We start from the raw sequence: 20185 nt of genomic DNA on the forward strand, positions 1-20185 counted from the left end.
GATGGTCACAGCCTCAGGTTTACCGCTGCCCGGGAGCTGGAGATCCCCGAGACTCAGAGCCATGGGGTCCCCCTCTGCTTGTACAGAGACTAAGGTGCAGACAGAGAGGGCAGGTCCCATGAAGCCTCGGGCATGGCTCTGGCCTGGCTTCAGGCCCTAGCCACAACCTCTGGCCCGTGGTGTCCCCTTGGAGGCCCAGAGCCTCGGCGCTGGCTGCAGAAGCTGCCTCCAGAGGCCTCCTGCAGCTCACATCGGCTTTCTGGGCCTCCTGGACTTGGCTAAATGTTTCCTGAGAGTCCACTTTGTGCCAGGCCCTTTGAAGGTTGCCAGGGATAGAGCAATGGGCAAAATCCAACCTGATCCCAGGCTCCCGGCTCTCTGGGGAAGACAAACCCCATGTCCACCTCCCTAGCAAAAATACCTGGTGCCGCAAAAATACACACGAGGGGATTTGACCTATTCCAGGCATCGTGGGAGGTGGAGCTGAGAGCAGAAAGCCGAGTAGGAGTAACGGGCACTTAGCCAATGGGAGAGGGGGTGGGGGAGTGGCCAGGCAGCAGGAGCAACATATGCAAAGGCCCTGTGGCAGGAGGAAGCATAGGGCAGTCGAGGAACTGCAGGAAGCTGTGCAGTGGAAGCACAGAACCAAGAGGATGGTGGTAAAGGGGGAAGTGGGGAGGCCGCAAACAATTCTTGTACCTTAAAATGGTGAGTCCAGGTGTGACTCAGGAGGGATGACTCAAATCCCCTCAGACTTTCAGGAGCGTCAGCCCCCACCCCCGGAAGGGGCAGTTCTGTGGACCACCCCAGCTGCCTGGACCAGAGGAGGACCTGGAGGAACCCATGGAGGGGTCGGGCAGAGCCAACCCAGGGGTCACTCTGGAACCTGACGGAGCGTCGTGGAGATGGAGGCAGAGAGTGGTGGGCCTGGGTCAGGGCAGCCCAGACCACCGATGAACCACAGCTGGAGGGAGAGGAGCCACAAGCGAGCAGTGCTGTGAAGCCACCAAGAGAAGCAGAGGCCCGGACATTGGCACCACCAGCAGCCTCACAGTTGGTCCCCTCCTTCTCTCCCGCCTTCTTTGCCCCAGGCCCCGGGAGCCTCCCAGGTCCCCCACCCAGAGCCAAGGGGGGAGTCATAGGTGCCGCTGGTCAACCCTGGGCCCTGGAACAGAGGGAGTGTTAGTGGATGGCTGTCTGAAGGGCAGAGAAATGAATGAGCAAAGGAACAGCTCCCTGTCTCCCCTCTCGAGCCACACGGAGCCCCTCTGGCTGCCCCTTTGTCCTCAGATGATACAGGGCCCGCAGGCCTGCTGTCAGGGAGCAGCGGAGCCCAGACCTGCCAGGCGGGCAAGCAGGTGCCAATGATCCCACCCCCTCCAAAAGCTCGGCTCTGGCCTGGTTCCTTGGGACCCAAACAGGTCTGACGAGTTCCTGGGCAGCTGAGTCCTTGACTTCCAGGAAAGCCAGACTCTTAGAGAGCAGAGAGAGCGAGGCCTGGCTGAGGAAGGGCTCTTTTGGACTATTCCACCCCCATCCCTCCAGGCTGATGAGGACAATTGATCCCCAGCCCAGAGGGAACATGGGGTGCAGGAAGGCAAGGGACCAGGAGAGGGACTTCCTTGTTGTGACCCCATTTTCAGTCCCCGCCCCACATTCCCCTGCGTGGGGCAGCAGTGTGGGGGAGAGCTGATGGGTGCAGGCTCAGAGCCAGGCTGCCTGGATTCGCTCCCAGCTCTGACTTTGACCTTGTCACCTACCTGTGTTTTATTTTTTGTTTTGGTTATGTTTCCGTTATTGATGCGTAGGTTTTTTTTTTTTTTTGGCTGCATCCCAATGCGCGTGTAAGTTACCAGAACAGGGATCAAATGCAAGCCACCATAGCGACTCACACCACGGCAGTGACAGCACTGGATCCTTAACCCGGTGCGCCACAAGATAATTGCAATGCATAGTATTTTTTAAAAGTATGTTCAGGATATAAGATCTTTGTTGTCATCTACTGTGGCTAATATCTTCTCCAGCCTGCGTCTGGCCTTTTCACGCTCTTCATGGTACCTTCGAGCAGAAGTTTTATTTATTTATTTATTTATTGGTCTTTTCAGGGCCTTACCGGCCGCATATGGAGGTTCCCAGGTTAGAGGTCTAATTGGAGTTACATCTGCCGGCCTACACCACAGCCACAGCAATGCTGGATCCTTAACCCAATGAGCGAGGCCAGGGATCGAACCTGTGTCCTCGTGGATACTAGTCAGATTTGTTTCCACTGCACCACAAAGGGAACTGTGGAAGTTTTACATTTGAAGTCCAACTTCTGCACTTTCATCATATGGCTGGTGTCATGCCCACCCTGCTTAAGCAATCTTTGCCTACCCCTTCAGTGTCCCGAGAGTCCACCTGCTCCTCTCCAGGTTTGCCTCTGTCCAGTTCCCAGCTGCCAGGTCTCTCCTGGACCACTCCCACATCCTCCCCTCCCCAGACCTGTCCTCTGCCCGCCCAGCGACAGGACTGGCTCATCTCTGTGTCCCTAGGACTGGCCCCAGGTCTGGCACTCACTAGGTGCTCAATAAAACTTCACAAATGAAGACAGTGTCCTGGGACCCAGCTGGGGATCATTAAAACTGTCAATTAGTTCTAAACACCAGCTCATCAGGAACATTTGAGCTAAGCCAGGAAGTGAAAAGTTTTGGAAAAACCAACAACACGGGAATGTTTAGCTTTCTCCCCAACCGGAGCGTAAATCACGAAAACTCAGACCTTGTTAACATCGTTTATTCTCGCTCTGCCCCCGACCCACAGGCAAGGGAGCCGTCTCCCCGCACATGTTGGCGGCAGGGGCTCTCCAACAGCCACCCCTGCCACCCCAGCCCCCTGGAATTGCTGCCTCTGAATGTGTGGGTTCGGTGGGGGGGGCCGCTGGCGGTGCACAGGCTCCTTCTAGTCTTTTTCTTCGCCGTGCGTGATGACATAGCACAGGTTCCTGTAGTCCAGGTTGCCACACACATCTGGTGGGAAAGCTGCAAACATCTGCTTGATCTGGGGAAGGAGCTGGGAGTCAGCCTGGATCGGGCACGGTGGGGGCCAGAGCCCAGGGGCGGGAGGGGGGTTGCCCCAGGGGCTCAGGCAGAATGTCATTCCCCTCTTCGCAGATGGAGGCATCAGGGCGGAGGGCACCGAGGCCAGGGCAGCAATTCGGGGTCCCAGAGCTACCCCTACTCCTCCTGCTTCCCATCCCAGGAGTCAAGGGTGACTTCATCTCAGCAGATGATTTAAATAAGGGTACTTCCTCGAGGCTGCTCCATTCGCTGAGCCACGCCATCGGGCCCTGCCCTGAAAAGCCAGTGCTTACCTCCTCCTCGCTGAACCGGTCTGCCTGCGTCATGAGCTTCTCTTTGATGCTGTATGAAGGAGAGAAAGGGTCACGTTCAGGGGACCGGCCACTCTGGGTGGACCCGCAGATGCTGGGGTGATGGCCATGTGGCCTCGGGCGCCCCTTCAGCTCTCAGCCTCCTTTGAGGTGTGGATGCTCCGCTTCGCTCAGGTGGGGACGCCGACCTGACCGTGGGGACCCCTCCAATGTCCCGTTGTGCACTAATGATCAGCCTCCAGGTCTCTGAGGGGAGCCTCTTCGCCCTGGTTCTAGGCGCATCCCTTTTTCAGCTCCTGATTACGGCTGACGTCTGTGAGCTGCTTCGGAGCGTACAAGGTGCTTGCACTCAGCCCAGGGTGGGAAGTGACCTGCGTCCGCGTCCAGGCCTGCCCAGGTCTCCTTGCTCCTCACAGCCCTTGGGAGTGGTACCATTATCCCCCTTTTATGGAGGAGGAAACTGAGGCTCGGAGAGGGTCCTGATTTGCAGTGGTGGGTGGGCCTGTCCCCCTGGGCCAGAGCGGCCCGGGGCCTGGGGGAATGGCCGGAGGTGGGGCCTTTGAGGCCTGGGTGGGAGGGCCTGCTGCCTCTGGGAGGTCGGAGGGCCCCACAGGGCTCTCAGGGGGCCCAGTGGGCAGGGGTGGGGTCAGAGGGCTGAGCAGGCGCCTGAGCGCCCGTGTGTCCCGTGGCAGCTGCGGCCCCCGCTTGGGACCGACGCGCATTTTCCATTATTCATGTTACTGCAGGACAGTCACAGTTTCCAGCTCTCCAAGCTGGGGACTTTTCACAGACTCTGTTTCAACCAGAGCCTCCTCTGTGGCCTGCCTGGCGGGCAGCCATGTCCTCCCCATCCCAGAGCCTGGGGAAGGCACCTTCGCTTCCCAAACTGGGTCCCCAAAGGGTTCTTTTCAGCCCTGACCTCACTCTGGCGGGAGTGAAGCTGGATGGCCGTAGAAGGGTAGTTTCAGGCCACTCCAGGGCTGTCCCCGCCCCTTGCCTCCCTAGGTCCCCGAGACGGGGAGGCAATGGGGTGAAGGCAAGGCTGCAGCCGGGAGAAACCCCCCGGGAACCGCTCCCCAACCCCTGAAGAGAGTGTGACTTGAAACTTGGGGGGTGGAGGACAGTAAGGATGTTTCGGAGATAAGACAGACCCTCCCCGCTCCCCCACCCCCCACCTGCCCCCCCCCCCCGCCCCCAGCTCCATCACAGGCTGATTCTAATAGAAAGCAAAATGAGCCTCAAGCCAAGGTCTAAAGCATCACAGTAATTGGTCAGGAAGCCTGGGCCTGAGGAAGAAATCTCTTGTGCCCAGGGCCACCCACAGGCCCAGTGAGGCCTTAGAGGCTCTGAAGGGATGGCCCAGGGACAGCTCAGAGGTTGCTCAGTGTCTCAGTCCCAGGGAAGCCCGCCTCTGCCCGGCAGCCCCTGCCCGCAACCCTTGGCTCTCTGCCCTGTGTCCTGCCTGGCCTGAGGCCCCCAGGCATGGCAGGCATCAGCGCTCCTGTATTCCACAGGCCAGCCCAGTGGCAGTCGGACAGCTGCCCACAGCCACCTCACTCTCTGTGCCTCTCCAGCCGAGCAGGTCCCTGCCCCTGGCCTCGTCTCCGTCCCCACATCCACCCGGACCCTGGCTAACATCTGGCGCATGTCTCTCCTCTCTGCGGAACCCTGGTTCCCATGGGTGCTGACCTCTTGTATTTCAGTCACCCGTCCACGCCCCTCCATCCCAGAGGGCAAGAACCTTGTGGAGGCCTCTCTCCTCCTCCTCCAGGCTGGCCTCCAGGCTGCCCCCACCTAACTCCTTCTTAGAAGGGCTCTCCCACGACCAACCGAGGGCAGACAGGGTCCAGAGCCCACACAGGCCCCACCTACTGCTCTGTGCTCAGTCTCCGTGCCCCCTGCCTGCCCATACCCTGCAGCCATAGCCCGCTCCTCCTCACCAACCCCCAACATGCCAACTCCAGACTCTTCTCTCTGTATGTTCCTGCATCTAGAATGTTCCCTGCTCCAGCCAAAGTATTCTTCAGGGCCCACCTCTCCCCCCTCCTCTCCCCACCTGCCCGGGGACCCCACATTCCCTGTGCACTTCCACCCAGATGGGGACACCGAGGCCCAGAGAGGGGACGGGACCTCGAGAGATGCTGAGCTGGGCAGGCAGGACCCTCCTCTGTCCATCTATCACCTGAGTCTTCGGGGAGGGGAAAAGCGAACAGAAGGCAGAGGGGACTCACAAGTCGGCCTTGACGAAACCTTTCCCTTCCGCGTCAAACACCTTGAAGGCATGGAGAATGGTCTCCTCTGGGTCCGTGCCTAGAAGCGGGGGGAGGGGCAGGAGGAAGAGGATGGGCTGAAGCGGGGGTGGGGGGGGGCAGGTCCCAGGACCCCTGTGGAGGCCTGTAGCTCGGGGAGCCCCCGCCCCAGCTTCTATTCCACGGTGAGGCCAGAAAAGTAAGATTTCAGAGAATGAGGAAGAGAGGGCCCGTCAGGCACTCTGCACGTGAAAGCGAACAGCCTAAACGGCTGTACGCAGGGACCCCGATTGCACATTGACTACATACTTGACCCTCCTGACCACTGGCCCCATTTTACAGATGGAGAAATAGAGGCTCCGAGAGGCTAAGTGACTTGTCCAAGGTCTCACAGTGGATGCCGTGATCACTGAGGTGTAGGAGGGGGCAGCTCTGGGGATCTCCTCTCCCAGGAGGTATATGAGAGGCTGTGGGTGGAGGAGAAAGAGCTTCTCTTGGGCGCTGGAGGTGGGGGCTCTGGCAGTGGCATTGGAGGCGTCTGCGAGGTTGTCCAGGCCAGAGGCAGGGCAGGTGGGCCAACATGCTGGGCCCAATGGGGGTGGGGAAAGCACAGCCAGGGCTGTTCCAGTTTTAACACTTGCATAGTGTGAGCTTTGGGGAAAGATGTCATCAGAGGAAATTGTTCTCAGAACCCAGCGGGACGGAATGCCCTGCCCCTGGTCGTTCAGACCTGGAAACAGAGGTCCAGAGAGAGGAGGGGTCTCAGCCAAGGTCCCAGGGACTATGAATGGCAGCAGGAGGCCTGCTGACCCTTACCCGGTGCTCTTTCTCTGTCACCTGCCCTCCCTGCTCACTGTGGACCAGGGGATGTCCCTTTCCTTCTTCTTTCTTTTTTTTCTCATCTTTGGCCGCCCTGCGGCATGTGAAGTTCTGGGGTGGAGGATGAGATCCGAGCTGTGGTTGCAACCTAAGCTGCCACTGTGGCACGCTGGATCCTTCACACACTGCGAGGGGCCTGGGATCGAACCTGCGTCCCAGGGCTCCCAAGACACCCCCAATCCCGTTGATCCACAGAGGGAACGCCTCCCCTTCCTTCTTTAAGGTGCAGCTGCGTCACTGGGGAAATGGAGACAAAGGTGGGGTTTGCTGCCCGCCTCCCAGGGTAGGTTAAGATAATATTCACCAAGAGTAAAGCTCCTGACAAACATTAATCCATCATGGCCGCAAACACATCTGAGTGCTCGCTGCAGAGTCCCATCCTGCAGTTTCATCATTTCACCCTGTGGAACCCATGTGGCAGGTGCTGATGTCCCCAGTTTATCAAAGAGGAAACGGAGTCTCAGAGAGGCTGTTACTTGCCTGAGATCCCCACGAATAAGGGGAAGAAGGGTTTGAAGCCAACTCTTTGGACCTCCAGAGCCTCCTGTTCTGCCAATCTGTGCTTCTGCCTCTCAGACTGGGTCAGGCCCAGCCGTGTCTCCCCCGTCAGACTGGGTCAGAATCAGCTGAGTGTCCGCATCAGGCTCATTTAGGACAGGGGGGTGTCTGAGTCACTCAGCCCCTCTGGGACTGAGCCAGGCTCAATGCTGGCCCTGCTGGCCTGGGAGCTCCTAGAGGCAGAGCAGTGGGCTTCCTCTAGGCAGGATGGCAGGGGGCCAGTGTGCCCAGGCCAGAAGCTCAGCCCAGGATCTGTCACAGCCTGGCCTTGTGGGAGGAGGAGGGGTGGCCAAGGGATTATGGTGGGGGTGTGTGGGGGTGTTGCTGTGGGATCTTGGGCTCCCAGGGTCTTTGGAGAGGCCTCCCTCCTGGGACAGGCTGGCTCCAGCCCGCCTTCCTGAGGACTAGCCACATGTGGACCCTCTGCCCTGGGCTCAGGCCCTGTGGCTGGACATTTACCAGAGCCCCGTTCCCCCCCGCCTCCTCCCGGAAAGGGCCTCTGCCCTGCAGACTGCGAACCTCATCAGATGAGCTACAGGGAGGCTGCTTCCCCCATCGCTGTTGGGAACCTCATGACAAAGCGTCCCCGTCCCAATTAGAGGGAGGAGGCGGTGTCGGCCCGGCCCCTGGCTCCTGTCCCCACCGCAGGCCAAGTGTGCATGACAGGCACAGCTGGAGCCCCAGCCCCGGCGCCCCTGCAAAAATGAGAAAAAGCTGCATCCCTGGGTCATGGCTCTTAGCTCAGCCACGGACCGACACGAGCTCTGGGACTCGCTTTCAAGTCACTGGCTGGAGTCACGCATGTCTTTCCCCAGGGAGCATACCCCGCCCCACCCTCTGGTCCCAGGAATAACCCTAAACAGCTGCCCTGAAGTCGACCCAATGGCACTTTGCAGTCTGCTAGACAGCCCCAGGCTGTCGTGGGTTTAGTGGTGGCCTCCCAAAGATACGGCCATGTCCTCATCCCCAGAACCTGGAAATGTCACCTCACCTGCAGGTGTAAGGAAAGGATCTCTAGATGGGGCGATCACACTACAGTAGCCAGGTGGGCCCTAAACCCAGCGACAAGTGTCCTTATGACAGTGAGGCAAAGGGCGACAGACGGAAGGGGTGGGCAGGGTGACCACAGAGGCAGAGACGGGAGTGACGACGCCACAAAAGCTCAGAGAAACCGAGAACAGGTTCTCCCCTGGAACCTCTCAAGGAGGCTGACCTGCCCTATGTTGACTTCGAGAATTCGTGGCTGGTGTATTAAGCTGTCAAGTTCTTGGTCATTTGTTACAGCAGCCTCTGGAAACTAACACAACCCCCCCCCCCCTTTTACAGACAAAAAACTGAGAGCAGAAAGCCTTGTCCAAGGCCTGGGGGTCAATGGGAGGTCAGGTCTTGAGCCCAGATGTAGCTGAGCCCAAGAGAGGGTAGCAGGCAGGGGCAGCCTGAGAGTGGGTGGCACTAAGACCACCTCCCAGGGCAGCCGCAGCCTGGCCCTTCCTTTGGAGCCCGGAACCCCCGCCCAGGCCTGATGCTGCATCTCAGGGGAGTGCAGTGGTTACAGCCAGAGTCTGGGTTAGGGTCCCATCCCTGCCACTTTGATGCTGGGACACCTAGGGTCAGTGTGGTCACTCATCCGAGCCCAGGTCTCCTCACTCATGGACGAGGCCCTGGTCCCTTCCCTAGAGAAGCCCATCCTGCACTGGGGTTGGCCACACAGCTTCCAGAAAACTCCCCACCTCCACTGCCCACCAGTACACCTCCTGCCGGGCAGCGGGTGGGGGGAGGGGCGGTAAGGCAGAGCAGGCAAGATGAACCCAGGGCTCGGTGGGCAAAGGGCATTTATGCAAACTGTCCCCCTGGGTCCCTCACAGCCCTGCAGGGGGGACCTGGTGTGTGCACCCCAGGGGGCTGGTGTCTGAGCTACGTCATGCTCCCAGATATGGTGCGCCTTGGTGGGGGGCATGTCAGCACACAGCACCCCCCCCAACGCCCATCACTTTCCCAGGGCCACCCGGGGCCTCACTCACCCTTCAGCTTCTCCCCGAACATGGTCAGAAAGACCGTGAAGTTGATGGGCCCGGGGGCCTCCTTCACCATGGCTTCCAGCTCCTCGTTCTTCACATTGATGCGACCTGGGGCAGGGGCGGGAGACCCCCAGGCGTACAATGAGAGTCCGAGGGGACCCGGCCTGCAGGCCTCCCAGGAGAGCAGTGCTTGGGAAATGGGAGCATCCTGCAGCTCTACCGCCCCTCCCAGCCCTAAGGCCCTTTCCACCTGCTACGGGAACCCAGGATGGGGACACATTCAGCCACAGTCAGCCCTGGGCTGCCCCCAGCATCACCAGCCCCCTGCCACCACCTCAGCCTCCCTGAGAAGGAGAATAGGTTTTAGGTTATCCCCACTTTACAGATGAGGAAACTGAGGCCCAAGGAAGCTGAAGCTGAGGCCCAGAGGGGCTGGGAGACCTGGGCGTCAGGGCTCAGGTATCCGGGGAGGGCTGCCTGGAGGTGAGGACTCTAGGATTCCTCATGGCCCCAGTGGAAACCAGATCACCAGGAGCTCAAATCTCAGTCCAGATGTGAGTTGGTTATGCCCCTGTCGCCTCCACCCCAAGCCCCCATTCATCCTTGAGGCCTGTCCCTGGGCCCTCAGAGAAGGCAGAAGCCTCCCGGGCAGCCGAAGCCCGGTGGGTACCTGGAGCCCGGAGCATATGTCCGGCCTCTTCCCTGCCCCCGGCGTCTTCTCCTGCCCTCCCAACCCCTCACCTGACCCTCCCACTCCTGTACCTGAAATGCCCCCCTCGCTCCCTTGGCCAGTCCTGCTCTGACACCCAGGAGCCCTCCCCTGACCTTCCAGGCTGTGGCCGCCCCTCCTCTGTGCCCCTGGAACACCCCGGGCCCTCACACCCACTGGCCTGTCCCCAGCCACCCCCTCTCTCTGGATGGCCTGGGCTCGGCTCCACCCCAAGCCTCCAGTTGCGGATCACTCACCCAGGGCAGCAAAGGTGTCCCTCAGGTCCTCCTTGTCGATGAAGCCGTCCCGGTTCTGGTCCATGATGGTGAAAGCCTACCAGAGAGATGGCTGCTGAACAGCCATCTTCCTACACCATCAGCCCAAGCCATGGCCCCTACCAGGAGGTCCCCCTTCCCTGTAAGGGCTGTCCTCCTGCCCGCTGCTGCCCGGGCGACCTCAGTGCAGCCCCTCTGGCCACCCGGTCACCCAGCACAGCCTGACACCAGCGCGAGAGTCATGGCTAGCCCGCTCTGAGCTCTGGCTGTGTGCCAGTCTGCGGCTGGGGCTTCGTACCCATCCTGCCTTCCACGCTCCAGGCAACCCCACATCCCGGAGAGGGCAACTGAGGCTCAGAGAGAGGAAGGGCTTGCCCGCGGCCACAGAGCAAGCAAGGGCTCAGGTAGAGGGGGTATAGGGACTGTGGGGGACAGCTGGTCACATCTCCGGGTCTGAGGTACAGCATGGCAGCCTCTAAGGACCGTGACGTCACCACCCCCCAGGGACTGAGGGCTGCCCCCATGCCTTGTCGGCTCCCTAAGGGCCTTCCATGCCCCCCAGTAATCCTCCCAGGGGCCCCAGGGCAGCTGGCCCACCTCTTTAAACTCCTGGATCTGAGACTGATCAAACATGGAGAAGACGTTGGAGCTGGCCGCGCCTTCTGCTCTTTTCCGGGCTCTTCTTGGTGCCTGTGAGGTTCCAGGCGAGGCCTCACAGAAGCCCCTCCAGGTTCCCCACACGCCCACTGCCACCCCCACCCACTCACCCCGCCCCCCATCTCCTGAATGACTCTTCCACCCTGGGGGCTGCAGCAGACAGACCAGGCTCCTCACGAAGCCTTGCGGAGAAACAGGGCGTTTTCCCACCTCTCACGGAGCACCCACCTCGAGGGGCCACCTGCTGCTTCGGGATCCTGTGCACCACTCAGAGGGCGATGGGTCTGTGCCCAGGATGCGGAGCAGAGAGGGGACTCTTTTCTGGTACCAGCCCCCATGTGGGGGCCCTTCTTCTCCTGCCCACCTCCCGGGTGTTCAGAATGCCACCTGGGCCCCTGGCTGTGCAGGGTCTGTCCCTTGTCTCTTCCTTGGAGCATCCCCCCCTCCCGCCCTCTGCCTAGGTCCCCTGCGCGTGCTCGAGCTCTCTTCTCTCCCAACATTTTCTCCTTTCCCCACTGCCCAGAATGCCTTCCCTGCCTTCCACCAGGATGAATCCTTATCCTTCAGGCGCGTCTCCCCTGCCGCCTCCTCTGAGAAGCCTTCCCTGACTGACCCCCGCCTCCGACCAGGCCACCTTCAAGCTCCCCTCCCTCCTCCTCCCCTCCGCATCAGTCTTGGGCTTCCACACCCTGTAGCACAAAGCACACTGTCTTGCCCAAGGCCCCATGTCGGTCCGTGTCTGGGCCCCCCTCCCCCTCCTGGGGCCTGGCTCAGGGTGGGTATGGGTTTGGAAGTAGCTGCCTGGAGCTCAGGTGACCACCCATGTGGAGGGCCTCTGGCCAGCCTTCCTGCCTCCACCTGTTTCTTTCCGGATATCTCCCAGGGCCTAAGTGTCTGCTATGGGGCATTTGTTTGGGGTCTGTCCCCAAACCCCTCTGTGGGTCCTTTCCCTCCGCAGCCATCATTAGGGCCCCAGACTCGGCTCGTGATGGGGGGCAAAGGACGGCGGGACTTCACAAAGGACGAGGAGGAAAGGGAGCCCCGTAGACCTTCTCAACCTGTGCCACTCCTGTCACCCGCCCCCAGAGCATGAGCTTCCCCTGCCCCCCACCCCAGCGCCTGTGTGGTCTCCCCTCCCCCAGCTCACTCCCATCCCCCCCCCCGTCCCCCCCTTGCCTCTGCCCCCACTTCCCTGGGCTCACATCAGGAGCCGCAGCGCCTGGCTGACTTATAATTAGCTTTTACTGGGTCCTTTGTCTCCACTAATCCTTTGAAAGGGGGCTGGCAGGGCGGCCAGGACGTTATGGTGCCGTAAAACCCCTGTAATATTTATAAATCCCTTCAGACATCACAAAGAAAAGAACCTCCCCGTGGAATTCATCTCCCATAATTACATATACATTTCCTTCTGATTAATAAAAAGCAACCACTTTCGTCTGCGGGCTATTTTGCCCTTTCTCTCCTCAGGCCTGCCCCTGGCCCCGGGCGGCCCCCATCCCTGCCTCGCCCCAGCCTTTCACGGCCTTCTTGGGAAACGTCACCGTCCTGTGTGCCAGACCCCGTTCCAGAACCTCACGAGGAAGGAAGGGATGGTTGCTCCTACTGCACGGGCAAACCTGAGGCCCAGGGCCCTGACAGGCCTTCTCATCTCCCAGCCAGGACCCTTTCCAGCCCAGCTGCCTTAGAGAAATTCCCTTTTATAATGTGCCTCTAAAAAAATACAAATCCCCCAAAGGAACTATCTCAGGGCAAAAAGGGGTCGCCCGAACCTGAGTTCTAACTGATTCTGGCTTCGCTGCTCACAGCCTCCAGGAAGTTAAGAAAATCACTTGTCGGCCCTGAGCCTCATGTATAAAACCAAGCTAATGCCTCCCTTATCCAGACATTAATCAGGTACCTGCTGACCTCCATCCGGGCCCTGCGTGCAGTCCCAGGGACCCAGAGCTAAATCAGGCCCTGTCCTTGTCCCCAAGGAGCTCAGAGTCCATCAGCAGAGGCTGGTGGAAGCAGGGACAAGGGCTAAAGACGCAGAGAAGCCGCTATACCAATGGGGTGCTCAGGGCAGACCTCCCGGAGGAGGTGGCTTCTGAGCTGAGGTTTGCCGGTCAAGTCAGCGTTCTCAGGCCAAGAGGGACTGATGAGGGTGTGAGAGACAGAGGCCACGTTGAGAACCTTGCAAGGAGCTGGAGCACAAGGGCTGGGGGAGGGCGGCAGGCTGGGCCACACACGGCCTGAAGGACCTGCAGCCCCCACCCAGGCTCAACAGGACCCAGGCTACCCTGGAACAGGGACCCCCAACCCCCACAGGAATCAGGTTCCCTCAGTGGGATCAGAGTCCTACTTTCAGCCTGAAATCACCAAACCTGGCCCACCCTGTCCCCTCCACCCTCCTCTTCTTCACGGCCCCCCTTCACCTCAGTGGCCTCCACAAAGTCCATGAGAGCAGAGACCCAAGTTAGGACCCCCATGGATGGACTGGCCAGATTCAGGGATGACATCAAGGGGGAAGAAAGGTCAGGACCAGGCAGAGAATCAGGTCAAGGTCAAGGATGTCAGTGAGAGGGACAAGGTCAAGGGCAGGGTGAGTTCAGGCAAGAGCTGAAGGTTGAGAATCATGAATGAAGTCAAAGTCCCAGGATGAGGTCGGAGTTGAGGGATGAGGTCAGGGTCGGGAGGCAGGGCTGTGCCAGCCTACCATGGTCTGGAGGGCTCCCTCTCGCTGCAGCGGGCCTGGGTGAGCTCAGGGACGGCTCTTTAAATAGGGCTCCAGGTCGGGACAGCAGTTGGGAAGGTGACAAAGGACGGGATGGGGGCCTCCCTGCCAGGCACCTGCCTGGGGCCTATCCGAGTGGGTGGGGTTGTGGGATCCAGAGACTGTCTAAGCCACCAGGATCTATGCGGCCCCGGAAGAGGCCCTTGGCTGAGGACACAGTAAGTTGAGGCCTGGAACCAGCTGGGAAGACTTGACTTTGGGCCATGCAAGTTTAGGAGCGCTCCCATGCCTGCTGGGAAAACTCTGAGCTGCAAGGCGGCCTGACCCGACGAGCTGTGTGACTCTGGGTGGGACACCATCTTCCAGAAGGCTCGGTCCTCCCATGTAAAAAGTGGGGAGCACAGGACACCCCCTGGTCCGCTGCCGGAAAGGGTTTCTGCATCAGCCAGCCCATCGGGGCCCCTCAACCAATAGGACTACTGCCACCATTCCCCACCCCAGGCCGGGACCCCTCAGGGCATTGAACATAATGGGGGAGTTGAAGAGGCAAAGGGACAAACAGGAAGAACAGAGGTGACCCTGACGAGGAGACGTGAGAAGTCACACCCCATCCGTTCCTGCCACACGCGGATCGGGGTGTGGCCCCTCCCCTCAGGCTTGGTCCAGCCCGAGAATTCTCCAGTTCCTGTGTCAAGCCAAGTCTGCACCTGCCCTGGCAGGGCCCCCGTGTGTCCTGTGCAGCTTGGCAGCCCTGTCCGTCCAGCCAAGTCCGCCCCCGCCTGGGGCCACCCTGTCTGAAGGGCTGCCAGGGCCGGCAGTGCCAGGCTCCAGTGGTGAGTGCACCCATCCCCAGGCACAGGACAGCTTAACTGTCCCCGGAGGTGGCCTTAGGCTGATCCTCTATCTTGGGGGAGGGAATGTGATGACGAAAATATTAAAAGTAGCTCACCTTTATAAAACCCAGAAAATCAGGCTAAGACATGTCTTCATGTTGTTACCCCTTTTTCCAGGAGAGGAAACTGGGGTGCACACTGGTTAAATCCCCCACCCAAGGCTGATAAGTGGTGGTCCTGGGATGAGAGTCCCTTTCTAGTGGTTCCAGAAGGTTCTGCTCATCCCGATGTGCCCTCCCTAAGCCATCCCGGACCCAGTGACTCTGACTAGTCCCTCTGATCTTCCTGAGGCCTGTGATGGAATCTTCCGCCCTGAGCTGGGGCCTGGCCCTGCTGTGCCATCCCCTGGCAGGGAGCAAACACACGGGCCACCCATGTTCAGAGGTCAGGAAGAAGGGACACTGGCTCTGGGCACAGGAACCAGGATTCCAGTCCCAGCCACACCACAACCCACCACAGGGGATGAGCTGGGTGACCACAACAGGTGCCTGTCCCTTTCTGGGCCTGGGTAGAGGGGTGGGTGCCACGGTCTGCACCAGCCCCGGGAAGCCGCCCTGTCCAGCTCTGTCCCTGAGCCTAGCCCTGGGGCCTCCTGGCTCTGGGCTTGCTGAGCAGGGAGAGTTGGTGCCATCCGGGGCCACAACCCCTGCTTCCTGCCGGCCGGAGGCATCCTCAGGCAAGGCCTGATGCCCCTGAGCTCCTGCCCCCGGGGATCCCTGCCTGGGACCATACAGGGGCTCCCAAGGGTCCAAGACAGTCCCAGCACGCGGAGAGCTGCCCAACCTGCCAGGAGGAGGGAATAGCGCTGAGACGCTGAGTCAGTCACAGCAGAGCTTACAAATGCTTAGCAAATTAGTCCCAGCGGTTTCCTGCCCTGGCTTCCTTCTCCTTCCCATTGCGAAAGCAGGAGGAGCTAGTCAGAGTCTGCTGGAGACCATGGAGACCCCGGGGGAGGGATGGTGGGGGAAACGCTTGTCCCTGCGGAGGGGGAAGGGGGGACACGCAGGAGCAGACAGTGGTCCTGAGAAAGGGAGGCTCCGAGCTCTGCCCTTGCTGCGGGACCCTCGCTCAGCAACACACTAGTCCTCAGTTTTCCCCATCTGAGAGATGGCGCCATCAGCCCTGTGCCAAGAAAAGGAGGTGGGCTCTGGAGTCACTGGCCAGGGTTTGACTCCATGAGGATGGAGTCTTTGAGGACACTCAGCTCCGCTGTCCCGCATCAGCCTGGTGGGGCCACAGCAAGTCTGCTGCCACAGCTGGGTCACGGGGAGAGGGCAAGTTGTTGGGGCCAGAGAGACCCCTGAGGGGGTCTCTGCTCCCAGCCAGGTCCCTCCAGGAACAATTAGCCCCCAAACCAGAATTTCAGGTTGGCCCCAGTGAGTCAGAGGACTTAGTCCCTCGTGACAAGCACCCCACTTTCCAGAGGGCAACCCAAGATCTCAGGGGACCCAGCTAGGAAGGCAACTTAAAAGAGACCAACTGCCTTAGGACACAGCCCCTCTGCACCGCAGGGTGACAGCTGTCACCCAGACCACACAGAGCAAGTGGGACTTCACCTGTCCCCTGTCACCCTTAGCCTCTCGTCACTAACTCCTCACGGTTAGCAGGCTGGATGTGCACTGGCCCCCCTCTGCCACCACCTGGTCCGCCGCTGTTTTCCAAATGCTTCCTTAATCTCCTTCCTCCAAGCCTCTGCCCAAGTCACAGGCCGTCTCCTCCCTCCGCGCCCCCGCCATCACTGTCCCCAACCTCCACTCTGCCGAGCGGGGACCACTCGCCTTTCCCTTGGCCTTGGGGATCTCATCACCACTGCCCTGTGCAGAGGTTTCCAACCCCCTGGCCTCATGGAGCATGAGGGGGGTGGGGGTCCATCAGTCCCCTGAGTCCAGCCTTACTAGATGCCGAGTGTCCTTTGGAATCTCCCTGTCAAGTGGCTGTTGCTTGCATACCGCTTGTGACGGGGACCTCACCCCTTTCCAAGCAAAGGCAACTCACATTGGCAAATGCTCATTGATTGTCTACTGTGGCCCCCCCACTGTGTATGGTGGGAGACCAAGTCCCTGACCATCCCTGGGCTTGGGCCGTTGTAGTAACCCAGTCAGACCATGTATGCTGAGTTTATTTATTCATTTGTCACATATTTATGGGGTACTCACTGAGTGGTGCGCGCTGTGGTGAACAAAACCGGTGTGGCTCCAAGTGTGAGGGGACCCGGATGAGAAGTGCCACCCCCTGTTCAGAGGAGGCATTATGGGCTGGGGTCCAATGAGCTGGGCTGAAGCAGGGGCTGTCATTGCTCTAGGAGCAGAGCAGGTAAAAGTGACGATGTCCCACAGAGCTGGTCAGATATGAAGGTGCCTAGAGAGAGGGGCCAGGATCAGGTGGGAGAGGGGAGCAGAGGGGGCAGGGCTCGGAGGTGACGTCCAAGCCATCGAGAGGTGACCTCGAAGGGCCAAGCAGGGCCCAGCCAAGAGCTCCCAGACCTGGCCTGGGCCTCCCTCTTCTCTTGGCTTAGGGAGACTCTGGGCCCACGGGGCAGGGGACTCCTGCTCTTTCTCCTCCTGCAGCCTTTCAACCCGCAGATGCTTTTACAGCACGAGGCAGTGGCCACAGGCCCCTTGAACGGGGAGCCGCTCGTGCTTCTGCAGAATGGCGTGCGTGGCCGCAGCTATAAAGCAGGCAGGAGGCTCCCAGAGTCGTTCTTCTTCCCTTTGAAGGCTTCCTTGTCTTTCCTAAGTGGCTCCAAATGAGAGGAAGGCTCCAGACAAGGGCGGGGCTGGGGAGGAGGGGACAGCAGGGAGTTTGGGAGATGACAGACCTCCCCTTAATTGTCCTCAAGGTCTCAGTCATCCCAGCTGGTAATTAGAGGGTCCAGGATACAAAAGGCAATTTCCTTAGGGGTGAGAAGCAGCAAAGGGTGAACGGGCTCTAAAGCTGGGTTTTGCTTGAACTGCCAGGGTGGGCTGCTCTGGCCTGACCTGGACGCTGGCCCCCGGTTACTTGGTAGAGGTGGGGGTGGGGGGTGGTCTGTGCATCAGCAAGGCGACTGCTGGGCCAGCATTGCATTTTGGATGTTCCTCGGCCAATACTGGATTTACTGGTCTGGATTCTGAGGGGGAATATCCTCAGGAAGCCTGCAGCTCCCTGGTATTAGGGTCCTGGCTCCCAGGGATTATTTGGGGAGCCTGTTGGGGGGAGGGGCCCAACCTCTGATCTCATCACTGGGGATGTGATGGGAGAGGGTGAAAAGCAGGTATCAGAACCCAGACCCCCTCACCCCTGATGGACTCCCCCCACCGGGCCCCTGGGGGACATCCTCCTCATGAGCTCACATGGTCTTCTTCAGTGCTAAGTGCCTCCAGAGGTGGACACGGGGGTTTGGTGACTAGGCCATGGCTAGGAGGATCCAAGCGTCCAAGGGTGGAAGTGGCGGGCTCTCTCTGCAGTATCATAGCATCCCCTAGCACCTACTTGTGCTGAGGAGTTACAGGGATTCATAGCAGCACAAAAGCAACCTTGGGATTGTCAGCTCAACTCAGACATGTGTTGTAAAAGCGCAGGTATTCTCGGGCTGCATTAATAGAGGTCTAATTCCTCCAACCAGGGAGGTGACTGTGCTCCCTTCTGCTGACCTACACAATGAAAGATCTAGGTTCGGTTATAGTACTGTGCTTTGCGGGGAGGGCTTTCTGGAGGATGGCAGTGTTTAGTCACATGAATAGTGGGGACTCTCAGTAGAAGAGAAGCAGCCTGGGTGGGAAGCGCAATTGTGGCCGTTTATCAGCTGGACCATGCATGGCCTGTAGTCACTCAACTGGGACCACTACTCAGCTCTCCAGCCTCCACCTTCCTTCCTCCTGGTATTTGCAGTCAGGTCTTCTCCAAGCTCAGCCCCTTGAGAAAAACTTTCCCTCTGTTACCCCGTTTGAATCTCACTGTTTGGGTTATTAGCTGTTGCTACGGAAAGAATCACCCAGATCACAGTGGTGTGTTCACAGATCCTATGGGTCAGGAGTTCCCGTCGTGGCTCAGTGGAAATGAATCTGACTAGGAACCATGAGGTTGCAGGTTCAATCCCTGGCCTCAGCTCAGTAGGTTAAGGATCCAGCATTGCCGTGAGCTGTGGTGTAAGTTGCAGACGCAGCTCAGATCCCAAGTTGCTGTGGCTGTGGTATAGGCTGGTGGCTGTAGCTCCGATTCAACCCCCAGCCTGGGAAGCTCCATATGCCATGGGTGCAGCCCTAAAAAGCAAAAAAAAAAAAAAAAAAAAAAACCCACACAAACACAGTTCCTGGGTCAGAAATTCAGAAGAGGCGTAGCGAGGAAGGCTAGTCTCTACTTTGTTACATCTGGGACGAAGGCGGGGGGTGGCTGGGGGGCAAGCCCTGGCAATGCCTGAGTCTGGGCGGTGCATGCGTTTGGTGTCTGGGCTGGGAAGGGGCCAGGGGACCAGCAGCTTGGTGCACAATCCCATCAGATAGTTGGGGAAACCGAGGTCCAGGACAGGGAAGGGCTGGCTTGAGGTGACACTGAAGGGACAGCCGGGAGCCGAGTAGAGGGGAGGGCCAGATTCCTCCTCCTCCCTCCCCTCTCCCCTGCCCCGGATGCCGGGCATCCTGGCAGCAGAGAGTGGCACAGGCGATGCTGGGACTTGGGGCCCTCCCAGAGGCCTGGAGGCTGCCAAACAGGCCAATTTGCTGTGCTAATATGAGCTTTCTGCTGCTTGGGGCCTCCTCACACCCGCTCCTGTGAGCCGGGCCAGAGGCAACAGAACAAACTGTAATTATGTCAAACCACGCCTTGCTGCCCTGGCTTAGCAATTAGCCAAGCTGTCCAGCATCCAGCAGCTTCCACCCCCGCCTGGCTCAGGGTAGGGTCAATCAGAAGCTGGCATTGCGGGGGGCGGGGGGGGCACTTTATAATCCCCGCTGTCCCCTCCCCACCCCCCGCCCCGACTTCCCCTAGGAAAAGAGCCTGCACATGAAGCTTCCTTCCCTGTGAGGGAGATCACGGAGCCAGGCCACCACCCACCCCGCAGGCTGGAGCACCTGCTGAGCCCTCTCTGGGGGGTGTCCCTCCCCAGCACCCAGGCTTGTGGGCTGATCTGTTGGGGGACCGGCAGTACAGGCCAATCTTCTCCCCAGGGCTCTGGGGGCTGTGGCGAGACTAGAGCTTGAATGTGGAATTAGACAGACCTGGGTTCACGTCCTGATGGCCTTGACCTCACTGTGACCTCAGGCTCTCAGGCTCGTCGCTTCATTTCCTGCAATTTCTTTACCCATAACCTGAATTGCTTGTGTGTACTCAGCACGTCTTTTACGAACATTAACGTGTCGCACAGGGTACGTGTCGCACAGAGTACGTGATTGGTGCTTGTCACTTGCGGCTACAAACCCTGTCTGGTCGTTGGCAGAAGACGTGGCTGTCGGTGACAAGGTCCCCCCAACTTTACGGTCCTATGTCATTGCGCTCCCAGATGGTGACTTGCCGGGGAACACGGGCCGTGTCTGCTTGACCCAGGTGTGGGCATGCGCCCCAGCCCGAGCAGAGCATCCACACACAGAGGGCGTTTGTTGGCACAGCTGTGGCCTGTGCTTTGAGTTGATTTCTTCTGCAAACGCTGGCTCGATCTCTTGGGCCAGGCTGTAGCCACTGCTGTTTGAGAATCGGATGAGCTTCGAACGTGTCCCCGTTGGGTGATAACTATTTCCTGATGACTTTCTGGAAAGATCAAGGGTGTGTCAGCATCTTTGATTGAACGGCGCCCAGATGTCTTGGGAGGATGGAGGTGAGCGTGAGCGTGTGGTGATATATGCTCACCTCCTACAGTAGGTTGTCCTTGGATAACATGGACACTGAGAGGCCAA

The 20185-nt window shown here is 59.4% G+C and overlaps 1 protein-coding gene across 1 annotated transcript; it reads right to left on the minus strand.

The window, feature by feature from the left end:
- Positions 1 to 2748: 2748 nt before the first annotated feature.
- MYL10 (myosin light chain 10) lies at positions 2749 to 13427 on the minus strand. The gene is made up of 7 exons (XM_005661932.4): positions 13408 to 13427; positions 10653 to 10745; positions 10038 to 10113; positions 9075 to 9179; positions 5599 to 5677; positions 3350 to 3398; positions 2749 to 3036 (listed from the first exon to the last, which is right to left on the minus strand). The coding sequence occupies exons 1-7, from the start codon at positions 13408 to 13410 to the stop codon at positions 2938 to 2940; spliced, it is 504 nt and encodes a 167-aa protein (XP_005661989.2). The 5' UTR covers positions 13411 to 13427; the 3' UTR covers positions 2749 to 2937.
- Positions 13428 to 20185: the final 6758 nt, after the last annotated feature.

This window comes from Sus scrofa, chromosome 3 (assembly GCF_054392235.1).
Source record: "Sus scrofa isolate SSC_HxYL_T2T_F1_AM1 chromosome 3, Sscrofa_HxYL_maternal_Yorkshire_Landrace_v2.0, whole genome shotgun sequence".
NCBI lineage: Eukaryota > Metazoa > Chordata > Mammalia > Artiodactyla > Suidae > Sus > Sus scrofa.